Source organism: Ascaphus truei, chromosome 3 (assembly GCF_040206685.1).
Source record: "Ascaphus truei isolate aAscTru1 chromosome 3, aAscTru1.hap1, whole genome shotgun sequence".
NCBI lineage: Eukaryota > Metazoa > Chordata > Amphibia > Anura > Ascaphidae > Ascaphus > Ascaphus truei.
The window spans coordinates 318,505,271-318,531,698 of NC_134485.1; the positions used below are offsets into that span (position 1 = coordinate 318,505,271).

At 41.6% G+C, this 26,428-nt stretch overlaps 2 protein-coding genes across 6 annotated transcripts in view; one reads left to right on the plus strand and one right to left on the minus strand.

Annotated features, from left to right (window-relative positions):
* LRRC63 (leucine rich repeat containing 63) overlaps positions 1–15,492 on the plus strand; it is an 83,624-nt gene extending 68,132 nt beyond the window's left edge. The window contains exons 9-12 of the mRNA XM_075591141.1: positions 626–762; positions 2,914–2,997; positions 7,395–7,634; positions 15,047–15,492. Of these exons, the coding sequence (XP_075447256.1) occupies positions 626–762; positions 2,914–2,997; positions 7,395–7,634; positions 15,047–15,230 (645 nt within the window). The 3' untranslated portion in view covers positions 15,231–15,492. The remainder of the gene's footprint in view (positions 1–625; positions 763–2,913; positions 2,998–7,394; positions 7,635–15,046) is intronic.
* A 3,574-nt stretch (positions 15,493–19,066) lies between these two features.
* RUBCNL (rubicon like autophagy enhancer) overlaps positions 19,067–26,428 on the minus strand; it is a 47,223-nt gene continuing 39,861 nt past the window's right edge. For all 5 annotated transcript variants that reach the window (XM_075591136.1, XM_075591137.1, XM_075591138.1 and 2 more), the window contains 3 exons: positions 22,151–22,310; positions 21,512–21,602; positions 19,067–20,619 (listed from right to left, as the gene is read on the minus strand). In XM_075591136.1, the coding sequence (XP_075447251.1) occupies positions 20,504–20,619; positions 21,512–21,602; positions 22,151–22,310 (367 nt within the window). In that variant the 3' untranslated portion in view covers positions 19,067–20,503. The remainder of the gene's footprint in view (positions 20,620–21,511; positions 21,603–22,150; positions 22,311–26,428) is intronic.

Consider the following 26,428-nt stretch of genomic DNA (forward strand, 5'->3'; position numbering starts at 1 on the left):
AGAGGTTCCTGTCTTATTATTTATCATTCTTTATCTTAATTTAATTTATCTGAGGTTATTTGGATTAAATTGAATTAAATAAAATTCAAGTATATATTTCTTAGAGATTTCTTTGATATTTATACATATTCGTATTAGGTGTTAGCCTCTTATTATTTAATGAGGCTTTTTTATTTTTGAGGTACTTCTTTGATTTGTTTATAAACGTGTATATGTATTACTTTAACAATAATTTGTTTAGTTTTGTTATTGTGTGTTATGTTATAATAAAGTTTTATTGTTTGCTGAGTATTTGGACGTGCGTGGTGACATGTCCAGTTTTGGAACGTAACCGCACACGGCGCAAACCCTCGACACTTCCGGGTACGCTTGCTATTTATATGCTCAGATTTGGGGTTTGGAACTAAACCTTGATAAAGCACTTGGGTGCGAAACGCATAGGTAGTTCTTTTTGTACCTCCGTCTTTTTCTCATGACCAAATAAATATTTTTTATGGCAGTCACCCTCTCTATTTTATTGATTTGGTGGTATACCGCACTTTTTCCATTTTTCCATTAAAACTCGCATATAACTGCACAAAAGTTCTCTTTTTTCATTATTTATCATTGCTTGTTTGTTTTGCAGATTTACAAACTTGAAAATTTGGAAGTGCTCAAGCTAAGAAATAATCCTATAAAAGAGATCCCTTTTGGTATTCACAACCTCAAAAAGCTCAGGACCTTCATCATGTCATTTTGCTTTTTATTTTCCCTTCCAGCTGGGTATGATGTCCATATTCTGTGTATATACAGTATAACAGTTATAAATTTCACACAAAACCAAATTTTGCATGTAGCAAAATACATACATGGTCTCTCTCTCTCTCTCTCTCTCTCTCTCTCTCTCTCGCCTCTGTAAACCTAACTTACCGTGGCTCCGGCGGCTTCCTCCCTGCGTCGCCATGGCAACGCGGCGTCAAAATGACGCTGCGAGGTCATGTGACGTCACGTTGCTATGGCAACGTGACGTCTAGGAGGGGGTAAGTGGTGGTTGGGGGGGGGCGAGGGAGTGAGGGGACCGCCGGGAAAAAAATTGCGCCCCCCTGTACTAGAGAACTCAATTGTAACAATGTAACCCTGTAGTAAAGAGTTTGTTTGTAGAGGTTATACAGTAATCATCATATTCTTCAGGCCATGATAATACTTTTCAATTAATGTTTTCACGGGAAGAGGTTGAGGTGGGGGAATTATATGTTTTCATTCCGCAGACCAGGGGACAAAGATGCAGCATTCTGTTGAAGAGTACAAGTGGCAATAATATAGTGAGTGTAGTGAGATGTATGGAGGAGCAAGGTAATGTAGAACCTTAAAGTAATGTATGAAGGTTTTATTCATAATGTGATGACAAGCTTGCAGAGGCATTTAACGAGGCGAGAAGCAAAAACTGATCCGATAGAGAATGAGGGATGATTCTAGCAGCAGCATTATAATTTGATTCTAATACAGAAATCCGAGATTTAGAGAGGTCAGTGTGCGGAAGATGGCAATAGACAACATAGAATGATGATATGTATTAACGTTTGAGGCCCTTCATTATGCAGTGAAGCTGCTTCCCAGTGCTGGAGAAGACATCCACGCCATTAAAATGAATGGGACTAAAATCTTCTCCAGCTCGAGATGCAGCTTCACAGCATGTTGGATACGTGCCTTAGTTGTACAGTGAAAAAGAAAAGCATGGCATTTTGCAGTGTTACACGTGAAGTAACAACAATATTTAACAAAAGTGCTAATGTACAGTAAGAGGAGGGGAAGAAGTTGAATGTCATGCCCATGCAATTTGTTAAGGGGTTCTGTAACTAGTAATAGTATCAACTGTGATGAAGCCTGACTTAGGTGGCAGAAGAGGGAACTTTGTCTTTGATTTATTAAGCTAAATGTGACAAAGTACCATCCAGGATGACATAGCTGAGAGGCGGTTATAGAGTTAAGACTAGATTTGACTGCAGGTCAAAGGTGAAGATAGGTTTGTTTGCAATCAGCTTTGTGGTAATACTTGAAGCAAAAGGGGTGTTTATTATACTACAGAGTGTTGTTTGGCATGAGTGGTCTTGTTTTAGGATAGTGCCGTTATGATAACAGCTGCTAGTGGCCTAGGCCCTAGACTATAAAATATACTGGCATGTATTCTATGTATAACAAAAATATATAATTGCAATAGAAGGTATTTATAGTATAATAAATCAGGGGAAGTAATGAGGGAAAGATTGTGCTGAAAGGAAAATGTGAGACAGCAAATGAGATATACAGCGATGTCATAAACGGCTTTCAGTTAATAAAAGGAGCATAAAACAACCTAAAGCTTCTTGTGCTTTGAAAGCATTGTTGAGATTTTATGCACACTGAAGCCCGAAGTAAGAATATATTATGCTGCTACGTTGCCTTTCTCCAATTCTGTTTGATAAATCGGACTAGTTGGAGGAGATTCACTAAACTCCAATAAGGGGTATCTGAGATCGATCATGCACCACCTGACATCCAAGTTAATGGCAGTTAGTGTAAGATCAAGCTCCGAAACCCCTTATCGGAACTTACTGAATCCCGACCCTTGTTTCTTCATTGTAGAAATGTGCGGAAAAGGGCAGCAAACTCACATTACCAACACATCCTGTTTCACTTAGTGGACAATTTTAAAATTGTAATTAATATTTACAATTTGAGGTTCCATCTTTTAATGCACTTCAATTATTTATTGTGCTAGTTGACATTGTAATTACTTTATCACTTTGATTTATTGAACCAATTCCATGTCACTTTAATGCAATATTGTGCTCCAAAAGTGAAGGTTTATTATTTAAGGATATTAACCTTTAATATAGGTACAGGTTATTGTCACCGGTTTTTTTTTTGACAGTATGTTTTTTCAATCTTCCTTAGGTTATTTCAGCTGCAATATCTTCAGGTATTGGATGTCTCCTACAATAGCATTTCATCAATTCCAAATGACATTTGTAATCTCAGGTAATAAAAAATAAGTGCTTCCCACTCTTGTTTTGTTAGACATGTTTAAAAGATACCTCTTATTATATTGTATTATTCTAAATCTTTTCTGAGCAGCGTTAGTTGATTCATGAAAGATTGATACTGTACTAACATGCAATTGAATTCTAATTTTTGTGCGACCACACACATCACACTTCCTTAAATCTGCTCTTTAGTTTCATAGGAACATTTAGGCCAATATTTACTAAGCAGCACAATGGCCAAAAGACACATTATGGGCCCATTCAAGTGACTTCTGGTGTCAGAAAATATCTTAAGGTTTAGCACTTCTTATGGGCCTAAATTTTGAAGTCAGGGTCAAAACTCATTGGTGATACTAAACCAACACAAGACAAAGTGTAAAGACTCCCAATAAGTACCCCATAATTCATATAAAAAAATATATCCATTCTTGACATCACCATGTTCTGCTAACACAGATATTTTATTACTCATGTAAGATCTTGCCCCTTAACACAATAATCCAATACTTATAACAAACTGTTCATCATATACATGATTAGGCAGCATGTGTATTACACTTCCCTAATAGATAATATATTAATAAAAACATACAATTATTCAAAATTATAAGGCATGAATGAAATCCCTGCTCACTGATTGGTCAAAATTCCAGGGAAGTCTGAGGAACCAGGGGACAGGAGATTTCATTAACCGGGGGGTCGGGAGGGGAGAGGTCTGATGAACTGGGGGGGGGGGGGGTGGAAGCGGCAGAGGTCTGATGAACCTGGGTAGCGGGAGGGACACCGGTATAATGATCCTGTAAGTGGGTGGGAGGGCAGATGATCTTGGTAATGGAGAGTAGAGATCAGACTGTGGGCTGGAGGAGTGGGTGGGAGGTCCAGAGGAGAACTGGAGACAGGCTGAATGAGCGCAGAAGGTGATAGACGGTCTCTTGTTAATTGTTTTTATTTTAATAATGAAAATGATAAAAATGTAGCCTTAGTAAGCAAGTTATCCACTCAGGAGAGGGCAGGATAGGGCGTTACCTGGCCACGAATGGTCTGTAGTTTAAGGGCCCCGGCTTTGCTTCTGGTAAATGCCCTGTTGTCCTTTGGCGATTATTACTTAAATCACATCCGTGGCATGATTGATCAGTTAATCTCATAAATTCAAGCATTAAGAGAATGAAGTATTATGGTGCACCATAAATCAGAAACATTTATTTTAGATCATACATTTATTACATTACATACCATGTCTTTTCAATCCACAAGTGTATAAATCAGAGTTGTGCATTAATTAATCACATCAATTGTATAGCAAACAGTGGTCAAGACCATTGTTGAGTGGACCTATATAAAGGAGGTAAAAAGCGGAGCACAGCGATGGCAAAAATTGGGGAGATGTAAATGGCTAACACGGTACAGATACCTCTACGTGTGTGTGTGTGTGTGTGTGTGTGTGTGTGTGTGTGTTATATATAAATATTTATATATAATAATATAAATGTATTATATATATATATATATATATATATATATATATATATATATAAATTTATATATATATATAAATTTTATATATATATATATATATTTATATATATAAATTTATATATATATATATAAATTTATATAATACAAGGCTCCTTACCAGGCAGACCATAGGATCCAGAGAATCCAGGGAACACACAGCAAGGAAGAGGCAGCACACTTAGAAATGATAAAAAAAATGTATTCAACAGCAGGCACAATCACCGACGTTTCGATCCTAGGGTCAGGACCTTTATCAAGGGAGTGCTCACCACACAGTGACTTCCACCACCTATATATACCCAACAACACCTATCAGCAATAACCAATAAAATAATACCAAAAATACATACACCTGTGTGACTGCAGCCATCTCCGTCGAGTAGGCGATGACGTCACTACCACGCGTCTATCACACACGCTGCCAACATTGAGGAGCATCGTAGGTAACTAAGGAAACCCCCCACTACCAGAAATCCCTCTCCTGCGCATGTGTGGCGCTCAAGTCCCGGCTGCATAGCAGTAAAGGGCATAATAAAGGAGAGAAGGGGGTTCCCAAAGTGCTCCGTCAGAGTTGCTCAAAAGTGCATGGAGTCAGAGGCAGCAGACTGAATTACACAGGATCTGTATAAAGCACCCAGTGTGAATATGAATAAAGTACCTAAGTGAAAACACCAAGGCTGGGCAGGGGAAATGAACAGGGGAGGGGGAGCAAGGGGGAGGGGGAGCAAGGGGGAGGGGGGGAAAGGGGAAGGTGGAGAACAGGGATGGAAGGACATAATCTTAAGGGGGAAACTCCTAAATTAAGTCAAACATGAATAAAGGGCAATAGTAAAAGGCCAGAACAAAAGGCCAGACAAAGCCATCACAATGATCACATATGGGGGACACTGAAATAAATGGAAACACTCAAATGAAGCACCCAAGTCTGAAGTCCTCATTGAGGCCAAAAGGGGACATAGTTTTAAGGTCGTGTATCATTTTAGCCTCCAACTGCAACAACAGTCTATTCCGGTCTCCACCTCGAGTCGAGGTGACAGCATGTAGGATGGGCATACATCTTAGTGTTGACAGACTGTGTTTCTCCTGTCTGAAGAGTCTAGCCACAGGAAGAAATTTGTAGTCCTCTGTGTTAGAGTCTATAAGCGCTTTTCTAATCGTTGACCTATGGACAGCCATGCGTTCTTTGAACATACAGCTAGTTTTGCCTATGTAGTAAAGCCCGCAAGGTGGAGACCGGAATAGACTGTTCTCTCTCTCTATATATATATATATATATATATATATATATATATATATGTATATATATGTATATAGGTAACAGAGCAGATGGCACACAAATACAGATGAGGACAGGTGCTTAGTCCCATATGGATGAATACAATCAAAGGCTCCTTACCAGGCAGACCAGAGAATCCAGCGAATCCAGAGCAGGCACAGCAAGGAAGAGACAGCACACTTGTTGTAACAAGTGTGCTGTCTCTTCCTTGCTGTGCCTGCTCTGGATTCGCTGGATTCTCTGGTCTGCCTGGTAAGGAGCCTTTGATTATATATATGTATATATATATATATACAGTGTTCGACAAACCTATACATTTGCTCACCCCGGGCGAGTGGATTTAACCCTCCGGGCGAGTAAATATTGGCCCAAGCAGCACACGTTTGGTACTAGGTGGCGAGTAGATTTTTTTGTGTGGCGAGTAGATTTTTTGGTGATTTGTCAACCACTGTGTATATATATATATATATATATATATAGACAACAGTCTATTCCGGTTTTATATATATATATATATATATATATATATATATATATATATATATATATATGTACCGTGTTAGCCGAGCTTTAATAATCAAAAATGAATAGACGATACCGCTCAGAACGGTATCGTCTATTCATTTTTTATTTTATATATATATATATATATATATATATATATACATACATACATACATATACATACATACATTTATACATTTATTTTATTTGATGGGGATGGACGCAAGAATTTAGTTTAAGCGCATTTTTTAAGGAGCTAGACTTATAACCATTTACATCTCCTCAATATATGAAAATGAATGTCAAGTAATGCAATAAATTATAAATCTTTTAGCATAACTCCTCCCTACCACCACTTATACACACATGCAAATGACAAATTGCAAGCATGCCTCTTTTGTGCTCATAATTGTCCGTCAGCTTTTTCTTGGCGTAAGAGATGCAAGTAGACGCAAACAATTATTAATGCATTCATATGTATGAACACAATACAAAGAATAAGAAAACATGCACCAAATGTAAAAACATGTATAAAGACATAACAAAATATATGCTACTAATTGTTTTAGGTTAAAAAAAGATGTAAGACACTTTCAATATGTTTTAAAAAAAAACACAACAGTTCTTTGTACATAGCCCCCAAAATCATTATAGCTCGCTGCACAACCCTTTCTAAAATGGGTCTTAATCAAATGACTGTGTAACTGCAGACACAAAGCAACGTAGTTAGGACAAACTGCTTTCTTGGACCTACACACAAAACTTCCATTGTATCTTTAGATGTCTAAATAATTTCGATAAACAATTATGGCAAATAATACAGTACAACCGGCCACGTTGGTGTCGAAGAATTGCATTTCTCAGCAGTTACACTTAGAGATCTTCACAGATGTATTCTACACGTGTGGCTTCATGGCACTGTACATCTCTTACTTTAGATTAATATTATGGTGACATGGAAGACTCATATTAACCTTAGTATCCGTGGAACATCACACATTTATTTCTGTTGCATTTCTTGTCGTTATAAATACCACTGTGTAACAATTCCGGTAGATGATCTGTGACCAAAGCAAATGTCATGTACATCTCTTTAGATTACTTGAGTTCCTGAATGTAGAAGGAAATGGCCTTCCAGCTTTGCCTTGTGGAGCATTGAAACTTCAGCTGAAACAACTACTTGTGGGGAATAATGCAATGCATCCTCTCTTTTGGAGAGAAAACACTTGGATTGAACCACAGAGACTCGCTGACCTGGCAGCCCTTTCCTTTATCAAAAATAATGTGTGGCAACATGTTAAGGTTATTCCCGAGGAAGCCAAGAAAATACTGCACAAGTAAGTCACTTGACAGTCACATTAGGAAGCTTTCAATGTAGTGGCATGCTTATAGTTTGTATGTGTTTAAATGCAAGTTAAATCGAATTTCTATGCATCCAAGGCTGCAAATTAGGTTCTTCAAGACCAGATTATCTGTGCCTACACATTTCTGTACAGAGCTATATAAACTGGTAAGAGGTGTATATATAAACAATATTATACAATGGATATGTCCAATAATTGCACTCTTAAAGCAGCAGTCCAAGTTGTAGTTTAAAAAAAAAAAAGTGTGCATCGATACAATCCACACAATAAGTAATTCGCTAAATTGCCGATCGATCTGTTCTCCTGTGATCGATCAGCGAAGATTCAGCTTGCGGGTTCACTAAATGGCTCTCGGTGCAGCAGAAGAGGACCAAAGATACAAAGATCTGCGCGGAAGATCCTGTAACCAGGCAATCCCCAGATACATTATGGCATGGGTGATCTTACTGTCCTGCATTGTGTTCATAATAAAAAGTAATAATTCTCCCCGGTGAGAGAACCCGTTGCTAAAAATGTTGAATCCTACCACTGATATAGGTGGGGGATAAGGTAATTTTATACAATCCAAAAATGATACAATACAGTATATCAGAAGAGTCCTACAAATAGAAAAAACAGTAGGAAGCTAGATGGGCTGTTTAAAAAAAAAAGGTTATTTCAAGTAAACATTTGAAGGGGAGCAGCTTTGAAAAATATATTTAAAGTAAATAATGTTGAACATACAGATCAAACGAAACCTTGGTGATGTCTCCAATAGTTTACCTGGTACGTTATATATTAATAAACTATAGAGAAACCCCCGCTACTGCTTGCAATAGTGAATTAATAATGGTGGGTGTAGGTGCTGATGGGGCAATATAAGAATGATAAACAATGGAGGAAAGAACCCCGTAGAGCACTCATACACTGTGTTGAGATGATGTTGTAAATGTAAAACGAAACTTTATTAGAAACATAGTAAAACAATGGGGATTAAAATAGGATTAAACTCTGTATCACTACGCTTAATTACCTAAGGGATATGATAGTCCCCAGGTAGGTAGTCGTTAGTGAAGTGTTGCTTGAGTACACTGGCCCCCAGCCACCTTAATTTGGGAAGCCTGGGGGAAAGATAGATTGAGGGATTATAAATACTATTCTTATATGGAATGCCAATTATATACTTGTAGTGCATTGGAGCAATAGTATTGAAATGACACTGCTAATGGTGGGTTGATTGCACAGCCTGTAGTTGGCAATTGAGTGTCATTTAAATCCTGATAAGATAATGCACCTATGTTGCCTTAGGGTTAAATGAACAGTGTAAATTGCTGCCCCAAGGATACAAAACAGCTATAGCTCTAGATCATATTGTTAAGACCTCTAGCTCTAGCTGATATTGCACAGTGTAGTTATAATAAAGTGTGCTGCACTTCTAAAACCTGTTGCTAACTGCAGTAGGTGATAGATTAAATAGAGCACCGTATAGACAAATAGTGGCAGTTGCTATATAATCTGCCCCAGACCTGAAGGGTGTGCTATTTAACCATATAAGATTGTGAACTGACTTAATCAGTAGATTGAAATAAACATAATCTCTGATATAGAGCACCATGTGTATACTGATTGCTATACCTGGAAATCCCTGTATGGGAGTTACTGTGCCGAGTAGTTGGTGTATAAGTGTAAAAACTATTCAGCTCAGCAAGTGTAGAACATGAACAGTACCTTAACAGCCCTGATTAGAGCTACTCTGCTGTAACAGTGAATGGTAGTGAGCAACAGCACAGGTAAGTATACTCTACAGCTGCTGTATAGTTTTTCAGTATAGATATATATAATCCCTAGAAGAGGAGGCTCCCTTAGACCATCAGGTAATACAGGAGTGTAAACTGTGCAGGAGCTGAGTCTCAGCGCTGCCTGCTCTGTCATTAAGCACAGATAGCAGCGTCTGTGTCAGAGGGCTCAGTGCCTGCACCTAACTGAGGAGTTCTGCCGACGTGCACATTTCGCTAGTAGTGCTTAATTATGGCCAGTGTGGAGGGGAGATCCCATGAGAGCTTGGGAGTATTTATAGCGCTGGTGGTTATGACCTAGAGCAGGCCAGCCCAACTCGTAAAGTGAGAAGGGCCGAACTGCTCCAAGGAAAAAAAAATCGGGCCACACGGGTTAAATCATCATCATCATCATCTCTCCTCCACCACCTCTCATCATCATCATCCTCATCCTCATATCTCCCCCAGAACCCCTCACTATCAATCTTTACGATACTCCCCATCTATCTCTCATACCACCATCTCTCCCCCTCACCCACACAATAACCCCCTCCACATCAAACACACAATACCCCCCTCCACATCCCCCCCAGCCCATTCCATGTCAGCATCCCCCCTCACAAGTCAGCATCCCCCCCATGTCTCTCTTCCCTCAATATGACACTCTCTCCCCCTCCCCTTAATGACACTCTCTCCCCATCCCCTCAATATGACTCTCCCCCTCCCCTCAATATGACACTCTTTCCCCCTTCCCTCAATATGACACTCTTTCCCCCTCCCCTCAATATGACACTCTCCCCCCCCCCTGCAACTCACATCACACCCTCCCCCTGCAACTCACATCACTCTCACCCTCCCCCTGCACCTCACATCACTCTCTCTCCCCCCCTGCACCTCACATCACTCTCTCCCCCCCCTGCACCTCACATCATTCTCCCCCCCTGCACCTCACATCACTTCCCCCCCCCTGCACCTCACATCACACCCTCCCCCCTGCACCTCACATCACACCCTCCCCCTGCAACTCACATCACTCTCACCCTCCCCCTGCACCTCACATCACTCCCCCCCTGCACCTCACATCACTCTCCCCCCCCTGCACCTCACATCACTCTCCCCCCCTTGCACCTCACATCACTCTCTCCCCCCCCCTGCACCTCACATCACTCTCCCCCCCTGCATCTCACATCACTCTCCCTCCCTGCACCTCACATCACTCCCCCCCCTGCACCTCACATCACTTCCCCCCCCTGCACCTCACATCACTTCCCCCCCCTGCACCTCACATCACTTCCCCCCCCTGCACCTCACATCACTTCCCCCCCCTGCACCTCACATGTCAGCAGCCCCCCCCTCACATGTCAGCAGCCCACCCCCCCTCACATGTCAGCAGCCCACCCCCCCCTCACATGTCAGCAGCCCACCCCCCCTCACATGTCAGCAGCCCACCCCCCCCCTCACATGTCAGCAGCCCACCCCCCCTCACATGTCAGCAGCCCACCCCCCCTCACATGTCAGCAGCCCCCCCTCACATGTCAGCAGCCCACCCCCCCTCACATGTCAGCAGCCCACCCCCCCCCTCACGTCAGCAGCCCACCCCCCCCTCACGTCAGCAGCCCACCCCCCCTCACATGTCAGCAGCCCACCCCCCCCCTCACATGTCAGCAGCCCACCCCCCCTCACATGTCAGCAGCCCACCCCCCACCAGCCCGTTTTTCACACCCACCCCCCACCAGCCCGTTTTTCACACCCACCCCCCACCAGCCCGTTTTTCACACCCACCCCCCACCAGCCCATTTTACACACCCACCCCCCACCAGCCCGTTTTTCACACCCACCCCCCACCAGCCCGTTTTACACTTTGCAAATTATATTAACTGGCAAGTGTACTGTAGGAGGTGAGACACTAGTAAATGCAAAACCATATCATGATGACAATTATAGGATGGTTATAGTTATAAGAAAGGACTGAACATGAAACCTTCATTTAACGCTTTTGGTGAAAATGCTTGCAGGGTATAGATCCAACGTGACTCTTTTTGTAAGAGGATCACGTCAATATCCCCTTTCCTTTGGCCCAATGAGAATTGATCTATGCCTCTGAAGGACATAAAATTTGTGTCACCATTATGGCAGTTGTTAACATGCCTTGATACCGGGGTGTCTGTTTTGTTTCTGATTGTGCCTAGGTGTTCAAGTACACGTTGTTTAAATTGTCTTTTAGTTTTACCGATATAGATTTTACCACATCTGCACACCCCTTGATAGATTACTCCAAAGCTTTGGCAGTTTATGTACTTCCTTATTTGGTACGTTTTAGTATTGTCCCAGTTATGGAAGGTTTTCGTTGTAGTGACATTTTTGCATGCTTTGCAGTGTTGGCAGGAGAAACTACCCATGGGTTTTGGTGGTAGCCATGTGCGTAGTGGTGACTCTGTAAAGTGGCTGTAGACTAAGATGTCTTTTAGATTGCATGCTCGCCTGCTTACCATAGAAGGGTAGGCAGGGATGACATCTTTGATGTCCTGATCGGCTTGCAGAATGTGCCAGTGTTTTTTGAAAATATTTTTGGCCAAATGTCATTGCTTATTATAAGTGCCAATGAACCTTATCGCCTTTTGATTGTATGTAAAGGTTTTGTTGGTAAGTAGGTCTCTTCGCTCAGAGTTTTTTGCTCTTTTGTAGGCTGTTTTAGCCTTTCTCTTTAAATCTTTGGTTCATGGCTTTGGCCTGAGTTTCAAACTCTATGATGGTGCTGCAGTTTCTCCTTAACCTAAGGGATTAGCATACAGGTATACCTTGTATCAACGTTTTGGGATGGTGGCTAGAGGCTTCTAGCAAGTTATTGGTGGCTGTGGGTTTCTTATAGACTGTGGTCTCTATGAGGTTATTGAGCCTTCTTTAGATTCTTAGGTCGAGGAAGCATATTGATTGTTTGTCATGCTCCAGAGTTAGATGTAAATTCAACTGATTACAGTTGAGATTATTGACAAACTCTTTTAGTAATGTTGCTGAACCTTGCCAGAGAATGAGCACGTCATCTATGAAGCGTGTCCATAGAAGTACATGTGACGTGAAGTGTTCTAATTCTTCCGTGAATACGTGCTTGGCCTCCCACCATCCCAGATAGAGATTGGCATAGGATGGGGTACATTTCATGCCCATGGCCGTCCCTTGTGTTTGATGATATATCTTATTGTCGAACAGGAAATAATTCCTTGTCAGGACAAATGTTAGGAGTTCTATCACAAACTTACTGTGGGTGGTATAGTGTTGGCCCCTTGTTTGGAGAAAGTGTAGATTGGCTACTAGGCCTTTCTGATGGAGGATACTGGTGTCTAAGCCCTCCACATCTAGGCTCACCAGTATAGTGTCCTCATTAATAACTATACCCTCCAATCTTTGAAGGACATCCTTGGTGTCCTTGATGTAGGATGGGAATGATGCCACATAAGGCCTCAGCACCTGATCAATGTAACTGCTGGCATGTTCTGTCAAATTTCCGACCCCAGAGACAATCGGGCGACCGGGTGCTGGCACTTTTTATGTATCTTGGGTACACTGTAAAATGTTGCTATTCTCTGGTTTCTTGTGAGGATAAAATCGTATTGTTGTTGACTTATGACCTTGTATAGTAGGCCTTTGTCCAGGATGGAGCGCAGTTCTAGAATATAATCACTGGTTGGATCTTTGTCTAGTATTTCATAACATGTACTGTCAGACAGCAACCTGAGGTTTTCTGTTTTATAGTCCAAGGTATTCATTATGACTAGGTTGCCACCCTTATCTGACGGTTTTATTGTTATGTTGTCATTTGACTCCAATTCCTGGAGAGCTGTTATCTCTGGATATGTGAGATTATCCAGTATCTTAAACTTGGGTAATGACTCCAGGTCCTTAGTGACAAGGTCACAGAATACATCTATATTAGCAAACTGTTCACTAAAGGGTAAGAATTTAGACTTTGCTCTGAGATTTGTAAAGGGCCCTTCACCTGGGGTCCTGTTTGACTCTTCTAAGAGAGATGTAAGGTTATCAAGTGTTTCAGTGTCTGAGGTTGAGGGGTGGAACATCCATAGCCATTGCTATCCTTTGTTCACGCAGACGAAAGAATTTGTGTAATTTTAATTTCCTAGTAGATTGGTATCCTTTACCCATTCAAAGGTATCAGATGAAGGGGAAAACGACAGTACCTTTATGTGTTCTTTGTTCAGTGTGAAGTCAGACAAATTGAATATTATGGTTTTATCAGTGGTTTCTGTTAGTAAGGTAGCTGTTTCTCCCTTGGTTTGTTCCGTTGGGGTTGGGGGTCCTTGCTCCTTAATAACCAGACCTTTTCCTCTTCCCTTTGAACCCCTCCCCCCGTTCTGTTCTAAAAAATGTGGAACCTGGGGTGGTGGGGCTAAAGTAGATGTTACTTCACCTAGAATAAGTCTTTCCTCATCCGTGTCAGAATTAGTCCAGTCAGTGGACGAGTTAAGACACTCCACTGTCTGTTTCTGTGTTGTTTTCTTAGATGGTTTGGCAAATTTATACTGAAATATTTTACCTTCTTGGAAGCTTTTTGTGTCTTACAAATTTTCTACGCTTCCTCTTTTAAATCAGCTGTGAACTTGTCTATGTTGGATTTAAGTCTGGACTCTAGGTCACTAAACTTTGGGTCAGATCTCCAATTATCAACCTCCTTCAGTTTTAGCTCTCGCTCTGTGTTCAGTGTGGTTAGTTTATCTTTCTGATGGTCCACTAACAATTGCATCAGCATGATTGAACACTGAGTTAGTACTAGTTCCCATGAGTGATGGAATTTTTCATCAGTTATATGGTGTGCTGGAGAGAGGTTGACTCTTAGGCCTCTTGGTATTATACTGGCTTCAAGGTATCTTTCAAAGCTAGTTACCTCCCACCAAGTCCTCAGTTGTGACTTTAGTGTCCTATCAAGTTCAGTGAAGAAGCGTGAGATGTCTTGTTTAACCTCTGTGGTTACAGGTGTGTGCTCAGATGAGAATAGGCTTTCTGCTTCCAGTTGCCAGTCCTGGTAGTTAGGTAGACATGACAGGAAACCTGACAATGGTGTAATGCGAGCTGGGGGCTGGAATAAGGTCCTGAAAACCTCATTGTAAGCTAATAAACTATAGAGAAACCCCCGCTACTGCTTGCAATAGTGAATTAATAATGATGGGTGTAGGTGCTGATGGGGCAATATAAGAATGATAAACAATGGAGGAAAGAACCCCAGTAGAGCACTCATACACTGTGTTGAGATGATGGTGTAAATTTAAAACTAAACTTTATTAGAAACCTAGTAAAACAATGGGGATTAAACTCTGTATCACTACGCTTAATTACCTAAGGGATATGATAGTCCCCAGGTAGGTAGTCGTTAGTGAAGTGTTGCTTGAGTACATTAGCCCCCAGCCAATAGAAAAACCAGTAGGAAGCTAGATGGGCATTTGAAGGGGAGCAGCTTTGAAAAATATATTTAAAGTATATAATGTTGAACATACAGATCAAACAAAACCTTGGTGATGTCTCCAATAGTTTAGCTGGTACGTTATATATTATACTATAAACAAATTGGTAGTTCTGCCAGGTGCCTGGCCATTTTGCTAACATTTATATTCTTCTTTCCAGCTGTAAAGTCTGTGACTGTTGCAGAGGATCCCTGTATGGTCAAGGACTTCGCTTTATCAGACCTTGCGACAAGATCTTTGGGATCCGCAAGCTTCCTTTTATGTTTCACGCCTGCTCGCCGTCCTGTTATAAAAGTTTCATGTCTCAGACGAAGTCTCTTGCACAAAGACTATATGAAAATTGATCCTAGTTGTCGCCTTATTGTTATGCACGAGCCCCAAGCAACAACTTGTAGCATAGGGAAGTTATTCATATTCTTGCTGCATCTTTCCAGCCATAGTCTCTTTATACCACATCTTTTATGAAGTCTTACAGCTATCATAAATCCAAATTAACTTATTTGGGTATACAAAGGGGTTGTAAATGCGGGTAATCAATAATGAGGTTTAATATTTTTTTTTTTTTAAGTTGACATTCAGAGGAAATAAATACATTTTGTAAAGGTTTCCATTTCATTATTTTAAATGAGAATTTATATCATGTATAAATAACTTCTGTTAATCACTTTTTTTGTCTTTAAACAAGAAGCGTTAGAAGTATGTTTAATGGTATTTTTGTTTTCAGGCCTGAAGGTCAGCATGGCAAAACTAGAGTTTCAAAAAGGACATTATAGCTTTACCTGAATAATTAAGGAATGCAAATCCAGCAAACCTAAACAGAGTAATTGGATTTAATTGCACTTCATACATTTTCAAAATACACATAAAAACAAACATATAGCTGTATGCTAGATTTCAACATAAAGCTCGTTCTCCCACCCCACACGTAAAATATCCCTCCACACTCTTACCAGGTGAGGTGAGATCCAGACTGGAGCAGGCACATTACAGAACTGGGTGAGGCAGCATGAGTGAGCTGGTGTGGGGGAGGGGCCTGTGCTACCACTTCCATGCTGTTCCCACACTTGACCGTAGCAGGTTCCCACACAGGCTAACCGGGCACTGCCATTAGCATGGCAAGCCTCAAGTGCGGGAGCAGCATGGAACAGGCAGAATAGTTTCCCTCCCCCACACCAGCTCTCCCGTTATGTTCCAGCACCATCAATCCTAGTCTGTGAGACAGAATGGTTTGTTTATGTTTGACAGCCCTGACCTAGACCCTAACATGCAGTGAAGAGGCTTCCCTTTGCTGGAGTAGATATTAGTCCCATTTGTTTGAACAGCCCTGATCTTTTCTCCAGCACAGAAATGCAGATTCACAACATTTTGAATAGGGGCCTTAGTACTACTTTGCATTGCCAAACATGTATTCCTGGTGTTTAAACATTGTATGTTGGATGATTGGCACAAACTTGGGGAGCTTTGCTATTTAGTATTATGGGAACATTTTCACATATGGTGGGTAAGGCCTGGGACATAGTGAATGGAAGCTCGCTGAGGCGGGTTGAGCCGCGCTGAGTAGATGCAGAAAGCCCCTGCATCTGTCATCAGCGCGGCTATAGTTTCCCCCTCCGCATGCGCGCTGATGCATGCGGAGGCTCTGAAACTTTGCAGAGACAGGCAAGTTTCAAATTTGCCGCTCGGGGAAGCGATGTGAGCAGTCACATGACCGCTCACATCCAATGGGAGCGAGGGACTAGCCCTGCCTCCTGGCACGCCTCCGCTCCGCCCCCAGAGCACGCTCACTGCAAGGACAGGAAAAGGCTCCATTTTGAGCAGGCGAGGCAGAGCAGGCGCACGGCTGAACCCTCTATGTCCCAGGCCTTCGAATTAACCTCTTCAACTGGATAGAGTTGATCTCTCCTCCAGTACAGGGAAGCTATCAGAACAGTTCGGAATAAGTTGAAACACAAACAATGCAGTAATTCTTCAGCTGCTTTTTACAAATTAGTATGATGGGAGCCATACCAAAAAATATGCTCACAAAGAATTCATAACAGTTAGCCTTCCCATACATAGGTGTGGCATACATTTAGTAACTTGTGATTGGATAGAGTTATACATCTGACTCATACACTAGTGTCCGATAATATTTCAAATTAGGAGATAACATTTCTATCCTATCGCGTGTAAAGAATGTGTATGGTATAGTGGGATGTCTTAGGAAAGAAAATAAATGACATCTGCCCAAGACCAATGCCCATGGGCAAAAATATAAGCACCATCCAGAGACAGACACCAAAGAGATTTATAGAAAGTTTCTTAAAGAGACAGTTACACAAATCCTTACACATGCACCATACATAGATATACATGGCTACTCACCCTTTACATACAAGACAAAAAAAAAAATTCATGCCACTACATAATATTTTCGATCTGTTTAATTATAAAATAAGGTTTTTGTGATGTGCCAATTCATAATGGACTACTTTTTCACTCAACTGTTAACTTGGCTTACTCATTCCAAGATTTAATATGGATTCCTGCAACAAAGGGTAGAGGCAGAACAAAGTTGCTGGTAGTGAGGGTGAAAGGTACACTCTTCTCTCCCACTGCTGCTTGGTGCCTCACACCAAATTGCATTTTTCTTTCCATTGGTTTTAGGAAAAATGTAAGGGTCAATTTTTCCAACGACCATTAACTGGAGTTGTGTGGTTATGAACTCTTCAGAAAAGAAAGGGTTAAATGCATCATTTAAATCCTTTCAGTATTACAATTCTGGTGATGTAGGAAATAGTTACACTAGCGTTTTCTGGTTATTCGTCGTCTCCTTTCCCAGAAAAAAAAATAAAGTGTGGCAAACCTGAGTGCGTTGGAACATGTACCAAAAAATAAACCCTGTGGTGATCTCCTTGGCCAGTTGGAGAAATATTGATAGATGGAGAGCAGGGAATTTGTACACTATGGTGATCCAGATTAATTGAACTGGTTTGCCCTGCACCCAGCAATAGCTTCGTTAGGCTAAGGCCCCGCTCCCAGAGTCAGCGCACCCGCACTGCTGACAAGCGGTGCGCTGAGATACACAGACCGCGATATGCGGTCTGTAGGGAGCCGGAGCGGGAGGTGGGCGGGTGGTGGGCGGTTTGACAGGGAGGGGGGGCGTGGCTTGAGCGGAGGGACCCGCTACTCTCCCCCCCCTCCCTCCACGGGCTCGGGCTGGAGCTGGAGCTTCGGTGTAAGTATTAAACACACACACACGCAGGCACTCATACATACATACATACACACACACACACACACACACACACAGGCAGGCAGGCACTCACGCACTCATACACACACAGGCAGGCACTCACGCACTCATACACACACACGCGCGCGCACACACACAGGCAGGCACTCACGCACTCATATACACACACACACACACACACACACACAGACAGAGGCAGGCACTCACGCACTCGGGCACACACATACACACACATACAGGCACGCACACACACAGACACACACACAGAGAAAGGCACTCACCTGCTTTCACTCCACACTCCTCCCCGCTCCCCGAAGCCTCCCCTCCCCATTGGCTCACAGCCTCACGCGTCAAAGCTAGAAAACACCATTCTGTGGTGTCTCCAGCGGCTGACGCGCGACAGCGTGTAGTCAGCTGTGCCGCCAGTGGGGACCGGGACCGACTCGCGAGGATTCCCCTGCTGGTGGGGAACTCGCTACATTGCCGCCCGCGCCAACGAGCGCAGCGGGACCGAGGCCTAACTTTTTAAATATTTCTACACAATACTGTACAATTAATGTTCACTTTTTTCCTGCTTATAGATTAATTTTTAACCCTTAAAGGAGCCCAGAATCCGAATTGATATGGCTTCCAAGCCCCTCACACTACAGCCTGGAGCTGTTAAGTGACATTAGGGCATCTTGAAAAGACGCAAAGCAAGATTTTCACGTGAAGAGCTCAACTGTCACAATCGTTGGTGATGGCATTACCGCAAATCCACGAGTCAGTTAAGGTTAACGCAGAGTCTAAAGATGGGGGTATATAGGGTACAGAACACAGGGGGTGGAGACCTCTCACCAACTATGTAAGGGGAAGAGAGAAAAAAAAACAGTTCACTTTCAACTAATACCCAAAAGCCAACCTAATTGTATGTGTCCGATGACAAACAAACACTAGATTGCATGAGTTTACCAACTTGGCTATGGGTTGTCGAAAATCTGAAGTAACCAAGTAGGCCCCATCAGGATTGTTTGATCTTTAATTTTACATTTAATTAAGCTGTGTTTATGTGCATGTACGACCAAATTAATGATGGGGCAGTACAAATTATGAAATGTCTCATAGAGATCAACATGAAATTCTGTAGAATCAGGAACCCTAGTTCTTATTAGAAGTATTTCTCAGTGGTGCACAGATCATTGCTAAACACAGGTGTAAGAGGATGGGAGATTCTAGGATCCTCTGCTGAACAAGGGATGAAGACATAGGAGGTCAGAGTGCAACTTGTTTCTTAACGGCTAAGGACCAAAGACTCATGCTAATCTTCATAGGCAGAGTTATCAGAAGAAGAAAAAAAATTCCAGGAAATGTTATGTTGTGTGCGTCAGGAAACAGGCGAGGTAAGTTCAAACGCTGACATTGAACAGATAACCTAAACTTTAACATTACAGAAATCCCAGTTACTGTATGCAGCAACGAGGGCTATAAAAATGTTTAACATACCACAAAGCATAAAAGGTATGCTTTCAAGCGTTTGTGCAAAACTGTAGCAAAAGCAGTCACACACACACACACACACACTATAGTTTCCTTTGTTAAATCAAATGCAATTCTTTTCCCGGAATGTTGAACTTTAGCGGTCAGACTTGGTAAATAAGCCTATAAACGGATATTCCTTTACAGAACTGAAAACATGCTCTTAAACTCATATTTCTCTTTTTTTAATGTGTGATTGTATATAGTAATACATTTGTAGTCTTAAAGGTCACACTTCACTTGGTTTATACTAACTGTTCAATAAATGATTTTCAAAATATAAACACTACTCAGGTCTAATAAAACGGTGTTTTAAAACTAAAAATCAAGAGGATTGTCTATTATTCAATTTTTGGTAATAAGCTTATCAAAACGTCACATTCAAAATTGCCTGTCGCTAAAGAATTTACATAAAACGTTAAAAAGCGAATATTTGAAGTTACTGTATTTAAATTGGCCAAATGAAACAATCAGTGCAGCCATGTTTGATTCCAGTTACATGGTCATGTGATCACAAGCATAGTTCTGAGAGCCGATCAGCCCTCTGTCCACAAAAACTGCAGTGCTAGGCTAATCTGTGTGCCAAGGCTTGCGACATTCACGGAACGTCATCAGGGCACTAACAACTATTAGAAAAACAATCAAATCAATAACTTTTTTTTAATTTACTACATAACTGAAATATAACCCGCTTAAAAAAAAAATCTTCTTTATAAAAATTCAATATAAAAATCTACAGTAATGCCTGTATCCCCAGTTAGAGCACCATGACCATTTCTTAAATAAACCTCCTGTAAACATTTCAAAACACAAAACGGCATATAAAAAGCTCTTTGTACAGCTTGCTGCATTGGGGTGACGTCCTCTTCATTGAGCGATCGGGGATGCGCTTCTTTGCAGGGTTTTTTTCCTAGCTTCGATCCTGCGACATTTTGGGCAGTCATTGGTCTTGAAACATTGCTTGTGATAGCATGTTTTGCAAACTAGATATATATTAAAAAAAAAAAAAAAAAGTTTAAAAAAAGTTATTTTCTAATTTGTCTTTTTTTTTGTTTAACAATTCTACATTTTTTTCACAATTTACAGCACTGTAGTAGTTGTAAGTTTATATTACGGTGAACAAAGTAGATATTTAAGGATAATTCCCAACTGCCAGATTCCTGCATTTTTATTGTCTTGTTCAACTGGAGAAAATGGGCAGGGTGGAAAAATAAGAAGTTCCCAGAGAATACAAGCAGGCACAGTGACCAAGAGGGCACAGATTTAAAGTATGTGCAATATTTTCTTAACCAACTGAATCCATAACACAACGAATAAGAGAGATATTTATATATCTATAAGGGCATTCACCAATGCAAATGTATTTTTGCACTGCACCTCTAGGAATATTCTTCAGGAAAGGTTTCCATGCGTTTGAGAAGTCTCTCTAAAGTGCAAGTATAAATAATGCTGCTGAAATCACTCTCCTAGAGACAGACAGGTCACGTCAAAAACAAATGCACTGACGCGTGCGCTTATAGTAAGCGTGACAGCTTGGTTGCAATCGCTGGAAGTGATCTCAATTAAATTTTTCTAGCGACCGTAGCCTGACGTCGCCGGCATTATAAGCGCGGCCTTAGAGTGTAAGCTCTTTGGGCAGATAGTCCCCTATTGTTTTATGTCTGAAGTGCTTATTCCCATTATGTGTTCAAATATTATGTCACATATTACCTTTGAAATTCTATATATTGCACACCTGGATGGTGCTATATAAAGGTAAATCCATCAATTCTAAAGGGCATTGTATGGATAAGTGTCTTATCTCTTAACAAGCACCGGTTATGAAGTTAAAAAAAATAATTGTATATCCGTGTTTCACCATTTGTTGTTACATACCTTCACATCTACTACATGTTGCAGTCTGGAATGGGAAGATGATATCAGCGCTCTGACAAAACTCACATACAAAACCCTTGGCTTGGCACAACTGCAAAATAAATAAAGACCTTTAAGGGGGTGAGGGGAGAAAGAAAAAAAAAACCCACCACAAAATACGAAGACTAATAGAATTTAAAATGGGCATTATGATTAAGGTGTGCAACAATTAATGTGCTGACTTCCAGTAAACATTGCAATAATTCAAGAATTGAAGTCAAGTCTTCATGCTCTTAGAGCCAGGAGTTCCAGTTCACTGCTGACAGATCAGAAAATGAAGGCGTAATTGTCTTGGGTATGTGGCAATTTGTAGTTTACAGCAGCAGTTATAGCCAAAGAGTTGAACGTTCATCAGGTGCAAACAGTTTACTTCAATGGTGACTTCATAGTGGAAATAGTAGTGATTAAAGGAAATGCTTAGAAACCAGCTAGAACAGTTCCAGAGATATAGAGGGGCAACATGAAATCAGCAAATACGGACATTTTAAATGTCAGTTTCAATTGCTCTACTAATGGCTGATGCTTGTGTTACAGAAAAGTTGGTCCGTGTGCACAAATATCAGTTTTAGGATAGCGAACAAACAAAATTGAAAATCGTACCTCACAAATGTCCACATGATCTGTAGAGGTGGTTAGGAGCTCACGGAGAACAGGCAAGAGCAACTTCTGCTTGACCTTCACTAGGTCATATAATGTGAAAAGATGCAGCTCATCTGTTAGGTGGGAGGGCAGTTTTCTAAATGCCTTTAATGCACCATCACTGTAGAAAGAAAGGAAAAAAAAATTTGGAACAGTCGAGAAGGGAAGGGAAAATTTTCAAACATTTGGGAAGTTGTAGGTTTAATCCCTTGAGTGCTGCCTGATCCAAAAGTCACCATGTAATGCTACATGACAGTAAAAGTTGTGCACAGCAAAACGAGAAAATATCAGACTGTGCAAAAAAGAAAAAAAGACTGTTCCTCTGACACGTTTCACACCCATCAGGACTCATTGTCAAAGAGGAATGAAAATCTCAAAGAACAGCTTTAGTCTCTGTGACGATCGAGAGGATTTGGCCCGGGATTAAAGGGGTTACACCCCAATTGGCCACCCTCTAACCTCACCAGGGAGACAAGGGGGTTAACTGGGCTGAGGTCCAGAAATGTGATTTAACCTTTCTTATAACATGAAAATGTATATTCCCCTGTGTAAATGTATTGTTATCCTAGTGTTTGCACCCACACATACACTAGGGTTGCTGCGGGAGGGAAAGGGTTAATGTTAAAACAGTGATTCTAGCTCTTTGTTTAAATTACCCTCAAAGATGCCTGCCTACTAAATGCAAATGGTCAGGAGGGCTACCAAATGGTTAGGAAACAGCCCTGATCAAAGGCCCAGCCACTCTACCTGTTTGCAGGAAGCTAGAGTGGGGGGTGAGCGTTATAACTCACACTTACAAACCATAGTATCCTGCCATGTGGTAGACTGGCCCAAACGCCTCTGATTTAGGAGTGGGGCTACAGAATGAGTGACCTTATTAAATATAAGAATATTATGAGATGTCCTTGGCTGAACGTGCTAAGAGTTACATAGGTGTATTTGTGGGACTTAGCCCCAACTAATGATTCTAAACACTTGATATCTAACAGATACTAAGAGCTAGATATTAATATCTCTCTAAATTTTAGTACTACCTGGTAATATTTAGTCTCATTGGGAGCGTCATGTGTGACGGAATGTATTAATGTCTCGCGTGCCAGTGAGTACTACTGAACTGAAGTTATGAAGTTATTTACAGTGTATATGGAATTTTGGTTTGTTCTGGAAACTGCAGACTCCCTCTGTTATGATAATGAGCAGGAAGGACATCTTGCTAGAATTTACATAGCCTGGTAATCAAAGGCTAAATTGCCTAATTGTTTATGTTGGAGGCAGGAACCAAGAAACTGAATATTTTTTTTAAATGTGATACTTCACACTAAACAAGGGAAGTCCAAAAGCTGCTTCAGGAAGCTTCAAAGACTTTTGCTAGCCTTTTCGGCATCTAGGGTTAAGAGATGAGTTTGACATGGTATTTAAGTCAGAGTCACACCTTACTCAAATGTCTTTTCATGCCTGTGTCTTCATGCATGAGTGTTTATTCATGGGCTGCATGTATTGCTGTGATGCCAACTGAATTATGGAAGAAATGGCCCATCCTGTATCCGGATGGCTTTCTTGTCCTAATCTTTAAGTAAGTGTCTATATTTTGCCTGTTATTTGTACATTGTGTGTTCACCTTTATCAAGGAATAAATTATATTTTATCATATCTAAGTCTCGTCCCAGTTCAACCTATATATATATATATATATATATGTGTGTATTATTAATAGCCTGTCACAAAGCTCCCGTCACAGTCTCCTCCACCGGAAGGGACACTTAAACATCAGTAACAGCTGATTCAATGGCACCATTGAATAATGCGACCAATAAGAATGCACAAATCCAATCCTAATCTAAGGTCTCTTGTTCGGCTTGGCTACATGCTGGGAGCACGCCGTGGAGTAGTTCCTGGGAGATTCAACTATGCGAGTGATTTACGTCATTTATTCAGAGTCTACAGCAAGGTAGTAGTCCCTCAACGCCAATTATCTGAGGGAGAGTTCTCCGGCACCTGGGGACACAGAGCAATCGGCGCCAGCAGTAAGTTGGTTGCTTCTCAGACCCTCAGGAGGCCATTCTTGTGCGAGTACAAATAAAAATCCACAGGTATTGGAGTATTTATGTGCAACACGGACCGATATCATTTTACTCACTACCACCAATAGTAGAATACAGGCACACATACCAAAGACATTTGTATTAAGAACTGTACATTTTCTCACGTGCAACTCAATAGCTGATACTATCAGCTGCAGTGATATTTAAAGGATATATTGTACGAGACCTACAACCAGTTTACTCTGCTGCCATAATGAGTGACCGTTGCGTCACATTCATCACTAGTAGGGGCTGGCAGAGGGTCTCAACAGCATCTCCCAAAACATTAAATATGTTAGAGGGATGCTTTCTTTTGAAAGTTAAAAGGGGGAACATCAGCATTGAAAACCTGGGACAGAGATTCCCTCTGAGAGATCCCAGCATTCCCTGGTAACCGTTTAATGTTCCTGTGGCTTACACATCTGTTTATGGCATGGGGAGGTTTCTCAGTAGTTTGAAGATGAAACAGGGAGGTCACCTTTTTCATTTATGGTGGAATTTGCCTCTTCAAAAAAGACTGTCTGGTTTATATATAGTGTTTTCTATCTATAGACCTTTAATATGGCTGCCGGGGGTGGGTGGCAGAAGTCTATGGGAAGGTTCGACCAAGTTTTAAAACGTTGGACATAGATAGTAATAAAAACCTAGTTTTACTACAAAAAAATAATAATGCATTAATAAAGTATCATTTTATTAAGAACGTTGTATGCCAAATCAAGGGAGGGATATTTTTATTTTCTATATTGTATGCGTTTGACGCAGTTTCAAGTTCTTTTATACTATTTGGCTCTTGGCAAATACGCTGTTCCGGTAACTACCAAGAAACGGGAATGTAATGATCTACAGCTTCTGCTATATTTCATGGGTTTTTAACTACTGTCGTAATGTCCGGCACGTTAGCCTTTTGAACACTTTGCCAATGTAGCTCTCCCTCATATTAAGCTGGCAGCATCTCCTGCTTGTAGAGAACAAATCTGACATTATACTGATCAGATATCAGTTTAAAGCAGCAATACTGCTTTTTTTAATTTTATATATAGTTATAGGATTGAAGTAAGGGTCTGTATGGAGCTGAACAGTGTTCATTTCAGCTCTGGGGAAACCCCGCTCCCCGATATACACACCTCTGTAGGGTTCGCTGCTAGCCGTCCCAGATGGGACATGTGGGGCTATCGAAACGGCAGATTTAAAGCTCACGCGTCATGCGGGCCAACAGGAAGCTGTGATCTCATCCCTTGCCGCTTCCTATTGACCCATGTGACCAGGACAATTATACCTGCGGAGCTGCTACCAGCATCACTTACAGAGATCAGTATCTCGAAAAGCAAGGGGTCGCTGGAGCCTGAATGAATGCAGTTTAGCTTCCGGAGACACTGATTCCCACCTAGGGGAAGGGGGAAATTGTTTTGGGGAACATCTGCTCCTCTAAGGAATAGAATGTGAAGCTTTACTGTCAGTAACAAAACACCTTGTGAGCACAGAAGTTATATATTGTAATAATGAAAACAATCAAGGCTTAAAGGGACATTTGCTCCCACAAACTCATGTCTAATAGGTGTTAAAACAAAGTATTTTCAAATAATTTGTAGTCAGTTAAGGGGGAATTTCAGCTCAAAAACAGCCCGATCAGACACACAGGATAAGGCTAAGGCCCCGGTCACGGCGCTGTAATGCGCGCCCGCGCTTTTGGCTGCGCGTTCCGGCGATTCCCCGGTCTGCAGCTCACTGCAGGAGCAGAGACCGGGGGGGCGTGGCGGAGGAGTGACGGGGGCGCGGCCATGACGTCACCGGCAGGTTCGCCCTCATTGGCTGAACCGCCGGGGGGCGTGCCTAGCCGCTCGACGCGAGTTCCTGCTCTCAATTCTATTGAGAGCAGGAGTAGCTCTCGCGCGAGCGCTGCGGCCCCCCCCTCGCAGCGGGCCCGGCGCCATTGGGGGGAGGGCTCTCGTGAGCGCAGCGTCCGCTGTAGCAGGCAGCGGGGGCAAGGCCTAAGCCCCTTAAAGTCTTCAAAGTAACCAAATTGTTGTTTCGCCTAAAATTTGTATCTAATCAAGAGAACATTTTTGTGAACTGCTGTATATACAGGTGAATTGCTAATCCTGAGTCTTCCCCTTTGTTATGTTTAATGTAATTATGCTGCTTTAATCAGTTAAAGAGA